Here is a 20,786-nt window from a genome sequence, read left to right on the forward strand (position 1 = left end):
TGGTGGATCATTCTCAGCACTGCAGTGACACTGACATGGTGGTGGTGTGTTAGTGTGTGTTATGCTGGTATGAGTGGATCAGACACAGCAGCGCTGCTGGAGTTTTTAAACACTGCACTGTCACTGCTGGACTGAGAATAGTCCACCAACCAAAAATATCCAGCCAACAGCACCCCGTGGGCAGCGTCCTGTGACCACTGATGAAGGTCTAGAAGATGACCGACTCAAACAGCAGCAATAGATGAGTGATCGTCTCTGACTTTACATCTACAAGGTGGACCAACTAGGTAGGAGTGTCTAATAGAGTGGACAGTGAGTGGACACGGTATTTAAAAACTCCAGCAGCACTGCTGTGTCTGATCCACTCATACCAGCACAACACACACTAACACACCACCACCATGTCAGTGTTACTGCAGTGCTGAGAATGATCCACCACCTAAATAATACTTGCTCTGTGGGGTCCTGACCATTGAAGAACAGGGTGAAAGGGGGCTAACAAAGCATACAGAGAAACAGATGGACTACAGTCAGTAATTGTAGAACTACAAAGTTTTTACTCCTCCCCTGCAGTGATTTAGGATCTCTTTTAAAGCTCTACTGTTTTAAGGAATTAATACACACCTGTCAACCAGTAAGAAAATAAGGATTTTTGGTCATGGTACAATAACATAAAAGCTGCATAACGTGACATTTAAGAAGTAGAAAAACAGAAAATTGTAAAAAAAAAAAAAATTTCTGTTCCAGCTAGAATATAGTTAAGAATAAAATATATAAAAGATCTAAAAGAAAGCAGGAAATATAAAATAAAGGAACAACAGGGAATTGAAAAAAAATCTTTTTATTCCATCTATTTATATTTTTGTGCAGGCTTTTCAGTTTTTGGAGAGGGATGTCCAAGCTATTGCTAATCAGTCACCATACATTTGAAAAATCAATTTACATTGGAACAACACAAGAAATTTTACATAGTTTGGAAAGGTCCACAATTTCCACTGCATTGCCAAGACAAAAACAAGTCCAAGGAACTGTATTTGGATCTCAAATCATAAAAGTAAATGTAAAAACCAGGACAAATACAATATCTATGGTTTTGAGTGCTCCCAGGATCACATTTTCATCAATCATTTTGAAATGAAAGAAAATTGGCACAACCTTAAACCTCCCTAGAATTGGACATCAGACCAGATTGGGCATACAGGCAGGAAGGGCCTTGATCAGGTAAGAAAGACCACCCTGAAAAAGCTACTGTGAAAAACCCTGTGCAGATATGGGGACAGACAACCAGCAGCACTCCCTGAATCAGACCTTTATGTTCAGTAAAAGGTATATGAAAGCCCACTTGGAGTTTGCTAACGGCATAAAAGATTCTCTCATCGGATATGATAAAACTGAACTCTTTGGACAAAACAGCAAACATTACGTCTGGTGAAATCTCTATAGTTAAACATAATAAGAAAGTCTCTAAATGTCCTGGGGCTAGCTAAAGTCCAGACTTAAACCCTATGGAACATCTGTGGAGAAACCTGAAGACTGCAGTTTACATACCCTTGCCATCCAGTCTGATGGAGCTTGAGAGGACCTGCCGTGGAGTGGGATAAACTGCTCAAATCCAAATGCCAGGGTTCATACACTTTTTCCATGGTCAAATTCAAGCACTTTTCAAGCACTTTCAAGGTCCATTTTCAAACTTTTCCAGCACCTTACAGCTGTGGTAAACTACATATTTATACAAATACATACACTAAATTGCCAAAAGTATTCACTCACCCATCCAAATCATTGAATTCAGGTTCCAAGTCTAAAAGTATCTCATGTTTAATGTACTTAAGTATCAAAAGTAATTTTATGATATTAAATGTATTTAGTACTTAGTATTAAAAGTAAATACTGTTAGTGTAAATGGAAGCTGTCATTTTGAAAAATATGAAGATTTTAAGCCTGTAAACCAACTTAACCTATTTTCTTCCTTCCATCTGAACATGATTTTTACCTCATTACTGGCCCAGTTCCAACTTTTTAAAAAAATGTGTTGTAACTTAAAATGCATTTATGTGTATGTTAAGAATTGAAGTTGACCAGACAAAACATGAAATATTTTGGGTTCACATAAGATGAAATAAGAGTTGATGTAAATCTAAGAAATACTGCATCTATTTTATTTAAGCACTTTAATGATCTATATCAGTATCCTTACTTTAAGAAAACACCATTTCTGTATATGTCAACATGATGCAGCAGCTGAAAATCATCCATGAAAAGTTGGAAAATAGGAAAAGCAAATAAATAAATTTTAAAACATTTTTAACCACTGATCTAATTTACAAGCGCAGATTCGTCAAACCTGCGTGCAGTTTGTCACTCAACATTTAGCTAAAAAAATTATTTTGTAGTAACAAGTAACGAATGTGCATACGTCAAATGTATCAGAGTTAGGGTTGCCAACTTTCATAACTGGAAATAAGAAACACCCTGGGCTGGCGTGTTGGCGGATAGGGTTGCACCTATAAATATATTACGGGTCTTATCAAAATGTTTAATTTAGGCTGTTTAACATTTATTATTTTCATTCTTTATAATAATAAATCAGAACCATGTTTTAAGCTAAACAACATAAAGAACATCATGTAACATTTTTTCTCAATAGTGCAACAACATTTTTACATAATCCATCTTCACACTGACATGCACTCCTTCAAGAATTCTTGCAATTTTACTTTAAAAAAACTAAAACAGACCTGGTATTATAAAAAATGCTGAACATTTCTCACACTTTCATAAATACTTAAATTATTAAATCATAAATTATTCTTGTTTAGTTTATGTATTACAGTGGGCACTGTTTGGAATAAACTTTACTGTGTGGCATCTTTTGCTGGCATGTTACTTTTTTGTATTATATTTTGTTAGAATTTCATATCACATGTACACTGTCAATTTGATATTTCCTTCCACAGTAATTTTAGTTAATCAAACTAGATTTGTTCTTAGGGTAATTTTTGCTGTAGTTCAGCTTCTTTCAGTGTGAAAGTCTCTAATCTGCAGCATTTCTCTCCTATTGATAAAAATACGGAATAAAGTGTGTCCCATATCAGTTCAATACGGAACACCACGTTTAGTTTCCAAATAAGGAACGATTCCGTATTTTATGGGACGGTTGCCAACCAGGGCCGGCGCTAGGGGGGGGCTGCCCCCCCCAAATTGTGTATTTGCCCCCCCAAGCACAATGCAAGCAACGGCTATTTTTAAAATTATCTCTGAACCAATCACAAAAATGCATTTTGTTTTACAGTGTGAAGATATTTCCTTGCTTATTCCTGATTGGCTCTTTGAGTCATATAAAAATCGGCAGACTGCCCCAAACAGTTCAGTTCGGCAGTATATGTTCTGTTAGTGTGAGCGAGAGGCAGGTATACTGGTAAACACTTTTTTTTTTACAGAATTAGTATTCTTTTGTTTTCTTTATATTTTAATTTCCCAATAATATAAATATTCTCACTCATTCCTATTTCCACGTTTGAATATTCTCAGTCTGTATGTAGGTACATTTGTCAGCTTTGACTTAAATTTGTATTAAAGCCTTTCAAGAAATAGAGTTGTTCTATTAGTAATGGCAATTTAATTAAGGGGGCGTATTAAAATGAAATACAATTAGATAATCTTTTTTCTCCATTTACATAATCAACATGTATTTTTTAATCATTGGGTTTTAAGTTTAAGTTCGAAAACATGCATTTTTATTTCTTTACCTCATACATCACTTTAAGCCAGTATCAATAGCTTGGCTGTCATCATTCATGCACAAATCAAGCCTTGAATATATTTCTGGCTTCAAAAACATGACTATCAACATGCCCCCTCATTAGGTTTTACTGCCCCCTCAAGCAAAGCAGTCCAGAACCGGGGCTGTTGCCAACCCAAATCATAGTAAAAGTAGGCCTACACATTTTCTAGAGAAAATGTTGTGAAGTGAAAATAAAAGTTGCAGAAAATTTCTATACTAGAGTAAAGTACAGATACTCCAAAAAACTAGAGTAAAGTACAGATACTCCAAAAAACTAGCGTAAGTACTGTAACGAAGCGGGTCACATGAATACACACCGGCAGATCGCACTCACACAAGAGCTGTTGGTCGCCAACGAGCTCTTTGAGCCAACTATTTTTACGTGAACATTGGGAGCCGACTCCCGTCCAAGAGCTGCTGCTGCTACATATTGTGAAATGTAGCCTGTTTGAAATAATGATTTTTATTTTTAAAAAGCGTGAAAAATCATCACTAGACAAAATTACAGTTATTAATTGATGCTTTAATATCATCTTCGGTCAGAGCACCTTTGTCTCATCAGTTATCTGTTATCTGCAGTCACGGATACGTGTTACAGGCAAAATGAGCTCAGACTCAGTCTAACTTTATTTCGGATGAATTTGGATGGAAAGCTCATGAACTGTACACGTCGTGGGAACATTACAAACACTGGTGTTAAATGGATCACAGTGGACTGTAGATGCTTTAACATAGTTAACGATGTGGATCTACATGACGTTGTACGTGTTACATCTAGAGATGGTTGATATTAGTACCCTGAGCGCCTGTTTTCAGTGGCAGGGTTACAAACAGGAAAAAATCCTCAGTTTTAACAGATAATGTGAACAGACTCGTCATTTTACATAACTGGCTGAAAGATGGGGAGCTGTTACAACTCTATATAGGCATTGGCTGGCTTTCTAAAGATAATTTAGATTTATTAATTTTATCATAATTTTATTTGAGGTTCTAGATCTCAGGAATGTTTTAATGCTTTTCATTTTTCCTTATGTAAAGCACTTTAAATTGCCACTGTGTTTGAAAGGTGCTACACAAATAAACTTTCCTTGTTTTGCCTTACTCTCTTGTTGAAAACATTCTCTTGCAATAAAAATGTGCATAACTTTTTGGTTAGTTAAACCCTAATATATATATATACACACACACACACACACACACACACACACATATATATATATATATATACACGTATATATACACTGATCAGCCATAACATTAAAATCACCTCCTTGTTTCTACACTCACTGTCCATTTTATCAGCTCCACTTACCATATAGAAGCACTTTGTAGTTCTACAATTACTGACTGTAGTCCATCTATTTCTCTACATGCTTTGTTAGCCCCCTTTCACCCTGTTTTTCAATTATCAGGACCCACACAGGACCACCACAGAGCAGGTATTATTTAGGTGGTGGATCATTCTCAGCACTGCAGTGACACTGACATGGTGGTGGTGTGTTAGTGTGTGTTGTGCTGGTATGAGTGGATAAGACACAGCAGCGCTGCTGGAGTTTTAAATACCATGTCCACCCACTGTCCACTCTATTAGACACTCCTACCTAGTTGGTCCACCTTGTAGATGTAAAGTCAGAGACGATCGCTCATCTATTGCTGCTGTTTGAGTCGGTCATCTTCTAGACCTTCATCAGTGGTCACAGGACGCTGTGTCTGATCCACTCATACCAGCACAACACACACTAACACACCACCACCATGTCAGTGTCACTGCAGTGCTGAGAATGATCCACCATCTAAATAATACCTTTTAAATGCTCTGTGGTGGTCCTGTGGGGGGTCCTGACCATTGAAGAACAGGGTGACAGGAGGCTAACAAACAGATAAACAGATGAACCACAGTCAGTAATTGTAGAACTACAAAGTGCTTCTAAATGTTAAGTGGAGCTGAACAAGGAGGTGGTTTTAATGTTATGGCTGATCAGTGTACGTGTGTGTGTGTGTGTGTGTGTGTGTGTGTGTGTGTATTTAAGCAATAGAACACGAGAGGGAGTGTGTATCGTGAATAACATTGCTTTTATACAACAGTTTTTACAAAATAAAGAAAGAAAATAAATCAAAGAAGCCCTGAATTTCATAATAAATATGATTTAATATTGACAATAACTTCCGCCAAAAAGTAGTTCCACAATGAATATATAGTTTAACACTACAAAGCAGACATCCCAAGTTGCAAAAACTCATTTCAGGGAGGTAAGAACAAGAAGAAAAAGGCAAGAACCTCCGAAGGGAAAAAAGAAATAAAAAACTCTCGCACACACCAAAGGATTATGGGTGATAACAGAACCTTCACGTTACAAACACATTGTGTATCAGATCACAGATTTATGTTCACTGTGTAGTGCACTAGATTGTGTATCAGATCACGGATTTATGTTCCCGACATAGTGCACTAGATTGTGTATCAGATCACGGATTTATGTTCCCTACATAGTGCACTAGATTGTGTATCAGATCACGGATTTATGTTCCCTACATAGTGCACTAGATTGTGTATCAGATCATGGATTTATGTTCCCTACATAGTGCACTAGATAGTGTATCAGATCATGGATATACAGTATGTTCCCTACATAGTGCACTAGATTGTGTATCAGATCACGGATTTATGTTCCCTACATAGTGCACTAGATTGTGTATCAGATCATGGATTTATGTTCCCGACATAGTGCACTAGATTGTGTATCAGATCACGGATTTATGTTCCCGACATAGTGCACTAGATTGTGTATCAGATCACGGATTTATGTTCCCTACATAGTGCACTAGATAGTGTATCAGATCATGGATATACAGTATGTTCCCTACATAGTGCACTAGATTGTGTATCAGATCACGGATTTATGTTCCCTACATAGTGCACTAGATTGTGTATCAGATCATGGATATACAGTATGTTCCCTACATAGTGCACTAGCTTGTGTATCAGATCACGGATTTATGTTCCCGACATAGTGCACTAGATTGTATATCAGATAACGCATTCATGTTCACTACATGGTGCACAAGACAGTATATTAGACAATAGATTTATAATCCCTACACAGTGCGCTAGATTGTATATCAAATCATGGATTTTAAACGCGATCGGGAAAAAAGTCTGTGTCGCTTGCGTTTGTGTGCATGAAGCTTGTCGTTACTGGCAACGCGTCAGTGGAGTAATACAGTTGTGGTGTGAAAAGGCCGCGCTGTTATCACGAATAGAACGCTTCTCAACCAATCAGATTGTAAGGTCAGAACTAACTGTTGTATAAATATACAGTATATATTACACAGCTAGTTGGTAAGGTGAGGAAGAAGTAGTCATGTCCGTTTTCTTCTGAGGAAATGTCACTTTAGCGTAGATGGTCTGTAGACACAGAACAGAATTTTTTTTTTTAAATACATTTTATAGATTACACTAACCTGCAGAATTACCATCCATCTTGTGGCCAAAATAAGACAATAATTACTTTATTGTACATTCAAATACCAAAGAAAAAGCCTAATGAATTATTATGGTTTTGTTTGAAAACAAAATCAGAAATGGCATGGTGTTGAAATATCAATAGCAACAGCAATAGTTCTGTATTAACTACACTGAAAGCTTAAAATGAAATGACTTTTCTGTGTGGTGTATCCATCAGTCGACCTGTGCATGTGAGTATGTGTGTGTGTAAATAGAAGTGTTTTGGTGTGAACTATAAATAGATATTTAACAGCACATACCTTATCCTCTCTGACATCATTCACTCTGTCATAAACTGTCATTTCATTAACGACTCTGTCTGATTGACTCTGTAATACAAATGTTAAAATAAATCATACAGGGAACAAAAAAATTATTCTTTCTTTATATTAACTAAAAATAAATTTAAATTAGAAGGTCGGTTAGGTCAAAGAAACCTAACAACCTAAGAATCCAGAAAGTACTCTTCAGGACCTCTCGACAAAAGATTCGTCCTAACAGGTCCTATATGGAAACTCAGAGCTCCTATGCCTCATCTCAGCTTAGTTGAAATGTTTTGACCTTTCATCCCAGGTTAATTAAAATTAATTACATTTTTAAGGTGATTCAAAAAGCACACCTCACAAATGAGAGACTAGCGTGTGTTTTTCCTGACTGGAGCGATGTGTGTTTGCGGTGCAAACAATCTCCCGCGGATCATTTACACCTGTTTTGGACCTGTCCCAAGTTGGTAGATTTTTGGCTTAAAATTTTTGACACTTTGAAACAGGCACTAAACCTGGATATTGATCCTAATCCTTTAACAGCCCTTTTTGGTGTCCACCCGGGGGCGTCAATATCAGTCGCCTTGCAAAAGGTTCTTGCTTTTACCACATTGCTGGCTAGACGTACCATCCTACTTAAATGGAAACATAGGGTGTGCTCGAAAACCTAGTGATCTACATAGACGCATTTTACGTCATCCTACGCGCGCTCCGGAGAAGGAGGCTGTTCAAAATCCTAGATGCCTTAATAAGCTGTCTAGTTAGGCATCTTAAAATGTTAATGTTATTTTGACTCAAGAACGAGTGAGCATCGTAAGCGTCCTTAGTGATCAAGGCAATCCCAGCATTCAGTGCGGCAGAACTTTTCTCACAGAAAAATAAAAAACATGGCTGACGGTGCGGAGAAAGTTTTTTTCAAACGTAAATAAATGATTATTGATGTTTAATTTGTATAAACTTGTAAAAGTGTTTTTATTTGCAAGTTCGGGCTGGTCAGCGAGTTTAGCCATTTTCGGTACACGAAGGGAGATGTTAGTTGACATGCTAGCGCGCTGTGCCACCCCATTCCATTGGTTTGAATGGAATGATTAGCTTAGTAAGTGAAACTGGATAGAATCGCTGTCTAAGTAGCGCGTTTAAATAACTTGCCTTATAAGTCATTGACTTATTAGAATCCTCTCTACTGAGGCAGCTGCCTGTGTAGGCAGTAAGACAGCAAGGCAGCTCACTAGGTCTTCGAAACACACCCATAGTCTCCCACCTACATGTAATCGCTGGGTTAAAGAGGTTTTGGCATGTGTTAAATTGGAAAATATAAGATTTTCCCTGAAGGGATCTCTTGATTTTTTTTCACAAAATGTGGGGTTCTATTCTTGATTATATTAAAGATAAAATAGACACACTAGACCCAGAGAATTAAAATATACTATAGATACTTATTAATTTGCTATACCGGAGAATGGCTTATTTTAATTTATTTTCTTTCTTTTCCCTTCCCTCTTTTACAATGGGGGGACCTTGCCTGATAATGGTTTGTATGTTCGAGAAACGGTTGTAGATGGGGAGGGTGGAATAGGGGGATTAGGTGAACATATCTCGTTTGATGTATGTCCTTTTTCTCCTGATCGTATTTACATTTACATTTTCAGCATTTAGCAGACACTTTTATCCAAAGCAACTTACATTATACAGTCTAAGCAATTGAGGGTTAAGGGCCTTGCTCAAGGGCCCAACAGTGACAACCTGGCAGTGATGGGTTTGAACCAGCAACCTTCTTACTAGCCTGCTTACTAGCCCAGTACTCTAACTGCTAGGCTACAACTTCCCTAGAAATTTAGGAATAGAGGGAAATATCTGCCCCTCTATGGTTATGTCATTAATTATGAGACAACATTTACATTTTCACCTTTATCCAAAGCGACTTACAGTACAGTTACAGTATACAGTCTGAGCAACTGAGGGTTAATGCGGCCGAAGCGCTATGCTTGACTGGTGCCCTTTTCAGGTTTTACACCTGCCTTGTGCCTAGAGTTACAAGGTGAACGAGACCCACCATGACCCTGACCATGATACAGCAGTTAATGAAAATACAATAAAAAATGAAATGTTTTATAAATGACAGTGTTATAAATGTCACTCACCGTATCTGGGGCGACTTTAAAATCATCCACCATTTCATAAACTGTCATTCCATTAGCAACACTGTCTGATCCACTCTGTAATACAAATAATTAGGGCTGTCACACCATTAACATTTTAAATCGAGATTAATCACGATTAAAGAACCAAATTAATTGTGATTAATGGAATGCAAAAATAACTAAGCAAAATTCTAACAGTTATGCACATTTTTGTTCTTGCAACATGTTTACCAATAAAATTATGATAAAATTATTAAATCTAAATTATTTTTAGAATGCCAGCCAATGCCTACATAAAGTTGTTAACAGCTACCCATTTTTTAGGGTTCTAATATGAACCATTTCTAGATGCAACACGTATAACGTCATGTAGACCCACATTGTTAACTATGTTAAAGAGTCTACAGTCCAAATTCCTCTGAAACAAAGTTAGACTGAGTCTGAGCTCATTTATGTATCCTGTGCGCAGACGCCTGATGAGACAAATGCGGTTCTGACCAAATATGATATTAAAGCGTCAATTAATAACTGTAATTTTGTCTAGTGATGATTTCTCACACTTTTTGAAAACAAAAAATATAATTTAAAACACCCTATATTCCACAATATGTAGCAGCAGCAGCTCAAACTCATGACCGCAAACTGGAAAAAGATCATTATACAGTATAAACACAATGTTACTGTGTTAAAGCAGCGCTAATTACCACAGTGACGTATCTTTAAAGTGGCACAAACAGCCCAATAAAACATTGTTTGATTAAAAAATTAATCAAGAATAAAAATTTTAATCACGATAAAAATTATAACGTGTTAATCGTGTTAACAGAATTAACGACAGCCCTACTAATAAAATACAGAGAACAAACAAAGTGTATTTTTATTTTTCAAATTTCACTTTTCTTCAGAAGGTCAGAAGTACTCTCATTAACTAAATATATGTTTACATTAGTACAGTTGGTGATCAAATTTTGCAAGGGGCCAAATGTTTTGAAGGTTAAACCTAATTCTGCTCAATATTAATTTTATCTATTTATCATTCTATCTATTTCCTCGGCTGGTCCCGTTAGGGGTCGCCGGTGGATCGTGATCCGCATTATTGATTTGGCACAGAGCCCTGCACACAAAATCAAACAGACACTTTGGTCTGTATATCATATTGTTTGTATATTGTAGAGAGTGAAAAGTTCATTGTGTGTGTAAACATACTTGGCGAATAAAGCTGGTTCTGATTCTGATTAAGAGTAGATGTTACATTCAGGCAGTGAAAATAAGAAGCAGTTTTGGTCAAAACATGACGGTGAAGCTAAATACACACACACACAAACGTAATTGAAAAATAGCAGAACCTTAAAAATAAAAACAATGCCACTGTATTGCATGTATGATGTTCTTATTCATGTCTGATTTCTTATTGCCCCTGACCTCATGCGGGCCATTCAGATACAACCAAAGGGCCAGATGTGGCCCACGGCCCGTACAATGCCCAGGTGTATGTTAGAAGGATCTGTATGTAACCTCAGACCTCCTGTCCCTCATCTCAGCTTAGCTTATTCATGTATTAATTGTCTGTTAATTGTCTTGCATCACTGTCTGTTAGCTTCATCCTGATCAGGGTTGAAGTAGGTCTGATTCATTTGGCAAAATGTAGGAAACACCCTGGACAGGTCACCAGTTCATCACAGGGCACACATAAAAGTACACAGAAGCAGAAATATACAGGGTACTTACATGTTTAGTTGCCTTGATGTCATTAACATCTGCATACAGTGTATTTGGAACATCAGCATCACTTCTATCTGTTAGAAAGATTATACCAACAGACAAATACATTCAGTAAAAAAAATATAAAAGCTTTTTAACCAAACAATTTAACGGAATTTAAATATAACAACAAGAACAATAATAATAATAATTAATAATAACAGCTCCTTGAAGGTGCAGCAGTCTTTTAAACTAGCCCATTACCTGGGTCACATAGCACTGAGTGTCAGCGACCAGCCAGATGTCTAAAGAATTATATTCTATTTAATTTATATAATTTATATTAAACAAACTTTATATTATAATAAAATTAAATGACATTTATATTAAACAAACTGACTGGTTTTCAGAATTCTAATTATTTGACAATATAAAAGCAATACAGTGATTTTCTGGCTAACATTTTGTTCAAGCATTTGGGTGATATGTTAGATCAGCTAGAATAATCAAATAGGTAAGAAAGTGAGTGATTGATTGTCAATCACTTCTAAAATTGGTGCCACTTTATTTCACAGGGTCGCTGTGGTTGGTTATAAATACTTATAACAAATGTCCATGTCTACCATTAGTTCATTAGAAACAACTAAGGCATTGACCACAACTGGGCGACCAAAAATGACCGTTCCCCTGTTCACAAATGTTAGTAAACACATGGTTTCGTTTGACAAGTTTGCTGCAGGGAAACAGAGACCTGACCTTTAACCCCGTTAACATGGGTGCCTGACCTCAAGTGTTATTTTGACTGAATAGTCATACATTCCCCCAGAAACAGTCCAAAATCCTGTGGAAAGCCTTCCCAAAAAAGAGTAAAGGCTGTCATTGCCTTAAAAATGACGGTGTTCATTGTACAAGTTCATTGTAAAGTCTCCGGATACTGTTGACCAATACTGTACTATAAGCAGGGCTGTTATTATTGTTTTTAAAAATTCTCATTCTGTAGCATGTTATCTGCAGTTAAAAATGTATACTTAAAAAAAACAACTTGAATCACTTGGTAAGCAGTTTTGAAAGGACACCTCCAACTACCATGCAGCCCCAGCTTTGCAAAAAAAGCTACAGTTCTTAAAGCACTTCCTGTCTTCTACTTTTTAACTGTCCCCATAACAACATTAAACCTTTAGAAAATCTAGAGGTTCCCTCTTTAAACATCAACAGAACTTGAGGAATGAGAATAAACAAAGTGGTTTTTCATGATGACCACCCTGCACCAAACAGTTAACAAGGGTTTATTAGTTCTGTAGTTGAGTGTATGTTAGTGTATTTGTGTCACACTGAACTCACTTTTGCGAAATTTCCTCCAACAGCACAGAGCAATAATCAGAAGAGTAAGAGCAGCCGCTCCCCCTCCTGCTGCAGCAGCAATCCACGTTTCAATTCTTCTATCTGCAAACACAATTTACACAATGCATGTAAACCAGTTAAAACTCGCAACATACTTCACTGGTCACAAGGATAATTAAGGCCAAAAAGATGCATATTCCACAATTCTGAATACTTTTGTGAACAAAATATTTCAGTTTTTTATTTTTCATTAATTAAAAAAAAATTTAAAAGTCAAAGGGTCTGAATACCTGCTAAATCTAATGTATACATACATACACACACATATTAACCAATTGATTAAATAAAGTCTTGTTATATTCTATGATTTCATTCATTAGGGGTGAAAGGATGTGATCATACCTGGTTCAGTGTGTATAAGTTGTGTACAGGTGAGTCTCTCTGTAGCAGAGCTGGTACTGACTTTGTTGGCTGCAGTGCAGTTCAGTGTAACTTCTTCTTCTGCTGGTGAGAGACTGAAGTTCAGCTGAGCTCCATCATCATCTTTATATCCGCTCCACCTGTAGGAGACGCTCTCAGCTCCAAGTGCTTCACAACTCACACTAATCATACAGCTGTTCGTGAAGACCAGCCACGTCTGATTCTTCTCAATCTTAACACTGGTTATGGAGTCTAAACATATAGTAAAAAAAAATAATTAGCAATCACTGCAGTTTTATTAGCAACACACACACACACACACACACACACACACACACAAACAATTGTACTCACCTTGAACAAACACTTCAAATTCTTGAGTTGGAAGCTGTTTTGCAGGTCCTTTTGCTTCTGCAACAATGGTGAACAATCCAGAGTCGCTGGGTTTAAGATCTTGAACAGTTACTCCAATCTGAATCTGGTTCTCCTTCACCCTTCCACTGAACTTTCTTTCCACAACTGAATAATTAGGGCTTGAGTACTTATAGAAAGTTTTCTGATTGTATTCCCAATCAACCCATGACACTGATTGTTTTGAATGGTTCAGTGATAAATTCAGGAAGCTCCCAGTAGCTCTGTAAACTGTCTCTCTCTCACCAGCCACAACCTCACACAGACCTGCAGAGGGTGAAACATAAAAGATTGAGAAGCAGGGTCATTCCTAGCTTATTTAGGTTGTATTTAATTAATGTAATTACTGAGACTTTAGTACTAAAACAAACAAATCGGGTAAATTGCTCAAAATATAATGACAGCCTTAAAATTAAAATCTTTCGATCTTTCTGTCTGTCCATCTGTCTGTCTGTGTGAAATGCAGTAAAAAAAAGAATCTGTGATCGTTTAATTTTCCTAAATGTTTATTTAACTGAGGGTGTAGCACTGTCACCTCACAACAAGAAGGTCCTGTGTTCGATTCCCAGGTGGGGCGGTCCGGGTCCTTTCTGTGTGGAGTTTGCATGTTCTCCCCGTGTCCGTGTGGGTTTCCTCCGGGTGCTCCGGTTTCCTCCCACAGTCCAAAGACGTGCAAGTGAGGTGAATTGGAGATACAAAATTGTCCATGACTGTGTTTGATATTAAACTTGTGAACTGATGAATTGTGTGTGATGAGTAACTACCGTTCCTGTCATGAATGTAACCAAAGTGTAAAACATGACGTTAAAATCCTAATAAACAAACAAACATTATTTAGCTGAGAAAAGTAGTGAAAACATTGGAAATCCTTTTTAATTTTAATCAACTTTATTCTATTTATTAGATCATTTATATAAGTTACAGTGTTCCACAACAAGCAGGTAAATTGTTAACAGGTGAGGGAATCTTGATTGTGTGTAAATGGATCGACCAAAGGATCAGTCTGTACAAACAATAGTGGGTCGTGGCTCACCACTTTGTGCCAAATTTTAGGAGAGCCAATTGGTTCAAAAACATTTCTCAACGCAAGACTGCAAATAATTTAGTCTTTTGCCATCTACTGTTCATAATATTGTTATAAGTTTCAGGGAATCTGTCGAGATCTGAAGCTCAATGGAACTATGTTTTGTGTTTTCTCATGCTCTCTTTGTCTTATACTTTGTAGTTCTACAATTACTGACTGTAGTCCATCTGTTTCTCTACATACTTTTTCAGCCCCCTTTTATGCTGTTCTTCAATGGTCAGGACCCCCACAGAGCAGGTATTATTTAGGTGGTGGATCATTCTGCAGTGACACTGACATGGTGGTGGTGTGTTAGTGTGTGTTGTGCTGGTATGAGTGGATCAGACACAGCAGCGCTGCTGGAGTTTTTAAATACCGTGTCCACTCACTGTCCACTCTATTAGACACTCCTACCTAGTTGGTCCACCTTGTAGATGTAAAGTCAGAGATGATCGCTCATCTATTGCTGCTGTTTTAGTCGGTCATCTTCTAGACCTTCATCAGTGGTCACTGGACGCTGCCCACGGGGCGCTGTTGGCTGGATACTTTTGGTTGGTGGACTATTCTCAGTCTAGCAGTGACAGTGAGGTGTTTAAAAACTCCAGCAGCACTGCTGTGTCTGGTCCACTCATACCAGCACAACACACACTAACACACCACCACCATGTCAGTGTCACTGCAGTGCTGAGAATGATCCACCACCTAAATAATACCTGCTCTGTGGGGGTCCTGTGGGGGTCCTGACCATTAAAGAACAGCATGAAAGGGGCTAACAAAGCATGCAGAGAAACAGAAGGACTACAGTCAGTAATTGTAGAACTACAAAGTGCTTCTATATGGTAAGTGGAGCTGATAAAATGGACAGTGAGTGTAGAAACAAGGAGGTGGTTTTAATGTTATGGCTGATCAGTGAAGTTAAAATGGCTAGATGTTTTAGCAGAATGCAATACAATAAAAATTGTACGACCACAGAATCAAGCTATCACAATTTCAGCCATTTTACATAAACCCCACTGAACAACTGTTGAGTGAAGTAAGTCAACAAAAGACCACTTTTAAAAAAGAACCTTACTGGGTAAATTCATCTTATTATTTTAGGAAAGGGTCCAGATCTTTTTTATTATTATTATTGTTTGTTTTATTATTGAATTTTGTGTTTTTAACTATAACTTATTTGATTATAGATAATCCAGCTTGTTCACTCAGTCAATACAGATTTTTGTTGATTTGAGTTTTTTTAATTGTGGTACACTCCAAATTCTTCCAGCTTTGCACTAATATAGAGATATAATATGATATATAGAGATAATATAGAGATGATACATTATGGTTGTTTACATAAACGCAATCAAATCATTATAGATATTATCACTGCTGTAAATAATTCATAAAACTACAAGCCGACAGTCCTTCATATCTTTTCTTCTGATCTGTCTATATGATGTAGTTATACAGGTACATACCCAGAAGCATTCCAAGCAACAGTATTCCACAGAGGGACCCACGGTGTCCATGATATGTATTAAATCCTCGTGTTTGCATCGCTGTCTAAGTGAATGATTGTTTCCTCCAGCTGCAGGCTAACAGGCGACTCGAGAGTTAAAGGATAAGAAAAAAAAAAACACTTCCTTATTCACTACTCATCTGATGTGTACAAACCTATGAATAATGTAGGTGGTAAATGCCACAAACAAAATGCTGGTAGAAGGTCTATACATAGTCCCTTCACGTAGCATTTCAACTGAACATGGTTTAGAGGCGTTCTCAGTTAACATGCACAGCTTCATAAAGTGAATAAAATCTAACAAAGTGGAACTCAGTACTGTGCACAAAGCTACAACTAATACAAGTGGTCAGTTTACTCGTACTGCCTATTTATTTATATGATTAATTACATTTTCCTATCAGGATATACAACCCCAAATCAGAAAAAGTTGGGACAGTATGGAAAATGCAAATAAAATAAAAACACAGAGTTTCTTACATTTACTTTGACTTTTATTTGATGTCAGACAGGATGAACCTGAGATATTTCATGTTTTATCTGCTCAACTTTATTTCAGTTATTAATAAACATCCATTCCTGCATTTCAGGCCTGCAACACATTTCAAAAAAAGTTGGGATGGGGCAATTTAGGACTAGTAATGAGGTGAAAAAACTAAATAATTATGTGATTCCAAACAGGCGATTGTAATAATGGTTTGGTACAAAAGCAGCATCCAGGAAAGGCTGAGAGTCTCTGATGAGTAAAGATGATCAGAGGATCCAGTTTGTCCACAAATGTGTGAGAAAATGATTGAAATGTGTAAAAACAATGAACCTCAAACAGAGATTGGAAGGGATTTGCATGTTTCTCCCTCCACAGTGCAGAATATTATTAAACCATTCAAGGAATCAGGAGGAATTTCAGTGCATAAAGGCTAAGAGCGCAAGCTTAAGCTGAACGCTCGTGATCTTCCATCCCTCAGACGGCGCCGCATCAAGAACCGCCACTCAACAATATCTGATATAACCACATGGGTGAGCGATTAGTTTATCAAACCTTTATCAAGCTCTACAATACAGAGTTACTGCACAAATGATACGTAACACTTTACTGTGCAAAAAAGAAGCCTTATGTTAACCATGTTCAGCAGTGGCGTCGACTTCTCTGGGCTCAGAGGCATCTAGGATGGGCCATCACACAGTGGAAATGTGTATTGTGGTCAGATGAATCAGCATTTCAGGTCTTTTTTGGACCAAAGACGAAGAGGACCATCCAGACTGTTATCAGTAACAGTCCAGTAATAAGTCAAAAAGCCAGGTTCTGTCATCGTATGGGGGTGTGTCAGTGCCAGGGTCTGTCATAGTATGGGGTGTGTCAGTGCCAGGGTCTGTCATAGTATGGGGTGTGTCAGTGCCAGGGTCTGTCATGGTATGGGGGTGTGTCAGTACCAGGGTCTGTCATGGTATGGGGGTGTGTCAGTACCAGGGTCTGTCATGATATGGGGGGGTGTCAGTGCCAGGGTCTGTCATAGTATGGGGTGTGTCAGTGCCAGGGTCTGTCATGGTATGGGGGGTGTGTCAGTACCAGGGTCTGTCATGGTATGGGGGGTGTCAGTGCCAGGGTCTGTCATGGTATGGGGGTGTGTCAGTACCAGGGTCTGTCATGGTATGGGGGGTGTCAGTGCCAGGGTCTGTCATGGTATGGGGGTGTGTCAGTACCAGGGTCTGTCATGGTATGGGGGGTGTCAGTGCCAGGGTCTGTCATAGTATGGGGGTGTGTCAGTACCAGGGTCTGTCATGGTATGGGGGGTGTCAGTACCAGGGTCTGTCATGGTATGGGGGTGTGTCAGTGCCAGGGTCTGTCATGGTATGGGGGTGTGTCAATGCCAGGGTCTGTCATGGTATGGGGTGTGTGTCAGTGCCAGGGTCTGTCATGGTATGGGGGTGTGTCAGTACCAGGGTCTGTCATGGTATTGGGGGTGTCAGTGCCAGGGTCTGTCATAGTATGGGGGTGTGTCAGTACCAGGGTCTGTCATGGTATGGGGGGTGTCAGTACCAGGGTCTGTCATGGTATGGGGGTGTGTCAGTGCCAGGGTCTGTCATGGTATGGGGGTGTGTCAATGCCAGGGTCTGTCATGGTATGGGGTGTGTGTCAGTGCCAGGATCTGTCATGGTATGGGGTGTGTCAGTGCCAGGGTCTGTCATGGTAGGGGGGTGTGTCAGTACCAGGGTCTGTCATGGTATGGGGGTGTGTCAATGCCAGGGTCTGTCATGGTATGGGGGTGTGTCAGTACCAGGGTCTGTCATGGTATGGGGGTGTGTCAGTGCCAGGGTCTGTCATGGTATGGGGTGTGTCAGTGCCAGGGTCTGTCATGGTGTGGGGGTGTGTCAGTACCAGGGTCTGTCATGGTATGGGGGTGTGTCAGTGCCAAGGTCTGTCATGGTATGGGGGTGTGTCAGTGCCAGGGTCTGTCATGGTATGGGTGTGTGTCTGTACCAGGGTCTGTCATGGTATGGGGGTGTGTCAGTACCAGGGTCTGTCATGGTATGTGGGTGTCAGTACCAGGGTCTGTCATGGTATGGGGGTGTGTCAGTACCAGGGTCTGTCATGGTATGGGGGGGTGTCAGTGCCAGGGTCTGTCATGGTATGGGGGGTGTCAGTGCCAGGGTCTGTCATGGTATGGGGGTGTGTCAGTGCCAGGGTCTGTCATGGTATGGGGGTGTGTCAGTACCAGGGTCTGTCATGGTATGGGGGTGTGTCAGTACCAGGGTCTGTCGTGGTATGTGGGTGTCAGTACCAGGGTCTGTCATGGTATGGGGGTGTGTCAGTACCAGGGTCTGTCATGGTATGTGGGTGTCAGTACCAGGGTCTGTCATGGTATGGGGGTGTGTCAGTACCAGGGTCTGTCATGGTATGGGGGTGTGTCAGTGCCAAGGTCTGTCATGGTATGGGGGTGTGTCAGTGCCAGGGTCTGTCATGGTATGGGGGTGTGTCAGTACCAGGGTCTGTCATGGTATGGGGGTGTGTCAGTACCAGGGTCTGTCATGGTATGTGGGTGTCAGTACCAGGGTCTGTCATGGTATGGGGGTGTGTCAGTACCAGGGTCTGTCATGGTATGGGGGGGTGTCAGTGCCAGGGTCTGTCATGGTATGGGGGGTGTCAGTGCCAGGGTCTGTCATGGTATGGGGGTGTGTCAGTACCAGGGTCTGTCATGGTATGGGGGTGTGTCAGTACCAGGGTCTGTCATGGTATGTGGGTGTCAGTACCAGGGTCTGTCATGGTATGTGGGTGTCAGTACCAGGGTCTGTCATGGTATGGGGGTGTGTCAGTACCAGGGTCTGTCATGGTATGGGGGTGTGTCAGTGCCAAGGTCTGTCATGGTATGGGGGTGTGTCAGTGCCAGGGTCTGTCATGGTATGGGGGTGTGTCAGTACCAGGGTCTGTCATGGTATGGGGGTGTGTCAGTACCAGGGTCTGTCATGGTTTGTGGGTGTCAGTACCAGGGTCTGTCATGGTATGGGGGTGTGTCAGTACCAGGGTCTGTCATGGTATGGGGGGGTGTCAGTGCCAGGGTCTGTCATGGTATGGGGGGTGTCAGTGCCAGGGTCTGTCATGGTATGGGGGTGTGTCAGTACCAGGGTCTGTTATGGTATGGGGGTGCGTCAGTACCAGGGTCTGTCATGGTATGTGAGTGTGTCAGTACCAGGGTCTGTCATGGTATGAGGGTGTGTCAGTACCAGGGTCTGTCATGGTGTGGGGGTGTGTCAGTGCCAGGGTCTGTCATGGTATGGGGGGGTGTCAGTACCAGGGTCTGTCATGGTATGGGGGTGTGTCAGTGCCAGGGTCTGTCATGGTATGGGGGGGTGTCAGTACCAGGGTCTGTCATGGTATGGGCGTGTGTTAGTGCCCTTGGTAAAGGTCATTTACACTCTGTGATGCAGCATTAATGTAGAAAAGTACATTGAGATCTTAGAGCAACATCTGCTGGCTTCAAGACGTCGTCTTTTCCAGGGACGTCCAGCATCTTTCAACATGACGATGCAAAACCACCTGCTGCACACATTACAAAGGCGTGGCTGCAGAAGAAGAGGGTACGGGTACTAGAGTGGCCTGCCTGCAGTCCTGACCTGTCCCCAATAGAGAATTTTAAAATGAAAAATGTGACAACGACGACCCCGTACTGTTGCACATCTTAAGATGTGCCAAAATAAACGAGACAAAATAAAAGCTGAAACACTAAATCACTTGGTCTTCTCTGTGCCAAATGTCTTTTAAGTGTGGTGTTGCAGACCTGAAATGCAGGAATGGATGTTTATTAATAAATGAAATGAAGTTGAGCAGATAAAACATGAAATATCTCAGGTTCATCCTGTCTGACATTAAATAAAAGTCAAAGTAAATGTAAGAAACTCTGTGTTTTTTTATTATGTGCATTTTCCATGCTGTCCCAACATTTCTGATTTGTGGTTGTATGTTTACATAAATGATTCAGACCTGTTTGGTGTTTCCTGGTGACTCACATTCTATGTAATTCTTCTCCGTTTAGCTTTTACTCTTCCCCCCTGACTACCAGTAACTCACTTCACTTTCTGATAAGCCCTGTGTATGAGGAAGTGCTGTGTTTCACTGTCATTTCATGTGGGCTGATGTGGCCCCCTAAACACACTGTT

The 20,786-nt window shown here is 39.8% G+C and overlaps 1 protein-coding gene across 1 annotated transcript; it reads right to left on the reverse strand.

Annotated features, from left to right (window-relative positions):
- Positions 1-12,642: 12,642 nt before the first annotated feature.
- LOC134311970 (uncharacterized) lies at positions 12,643-16,102 on the reverse strand. The gene is made up of 5 exons (XM_062993622.1): positions 16,093-16,102; positions 13,510-13,833; positions 13,138-13,407; positions 12,736-12,837; positions 12,643-12,656 (listed from the first exon to the last, which is right to left on the reverse strand). The coding sequence occupies exons 1-5, from the start codon at positions 16,100-16,102 to the stop codon at positions 12,643-12,645; spliced, it is 720 nt and encodes a 239-aa protein (XP_062849692.1).
- Between the last annotated feature and the right edge of the window lie 4,684 nt (positions 16,103-20,786).

The sequence above is a fragment of the Trichomycterus rosablanca genome, chromosome 4 (assembly GCF_030014385.1).
Source record: "Trichomycterus rosablanca isolate fTriRos1 chromosome 4, fTriRos1.hap1, whole genome shotgun sequence".
NCBI classification, from domain to species: Eukaryota; Metazoa; Chordata; class Actinopteri; order Siluriformes; family Trichomycteridae; genus Trichomycterus; species Trichomycterus rosablanca.

Bases quoted from the DNA above. Each gene is read 5' to 3' on its own strand.
- LOC134311970 (XM_062993622.1), bottom strand. The intron at 13,408-13,509 runs GTGAGTACAATT...CTATATGTTTAG, and splicing joins ATTTGAAGTGTTTGTTCAAG to ACTCCATAACCAGTGTTAAG. The intron at 12,838-13,137 runs GTATGATCACAT...TTGTGTTTGCAG, and splicing joins ACTTATACACACTGAACCAG to ATAGAAGAATTGAAACGTGG.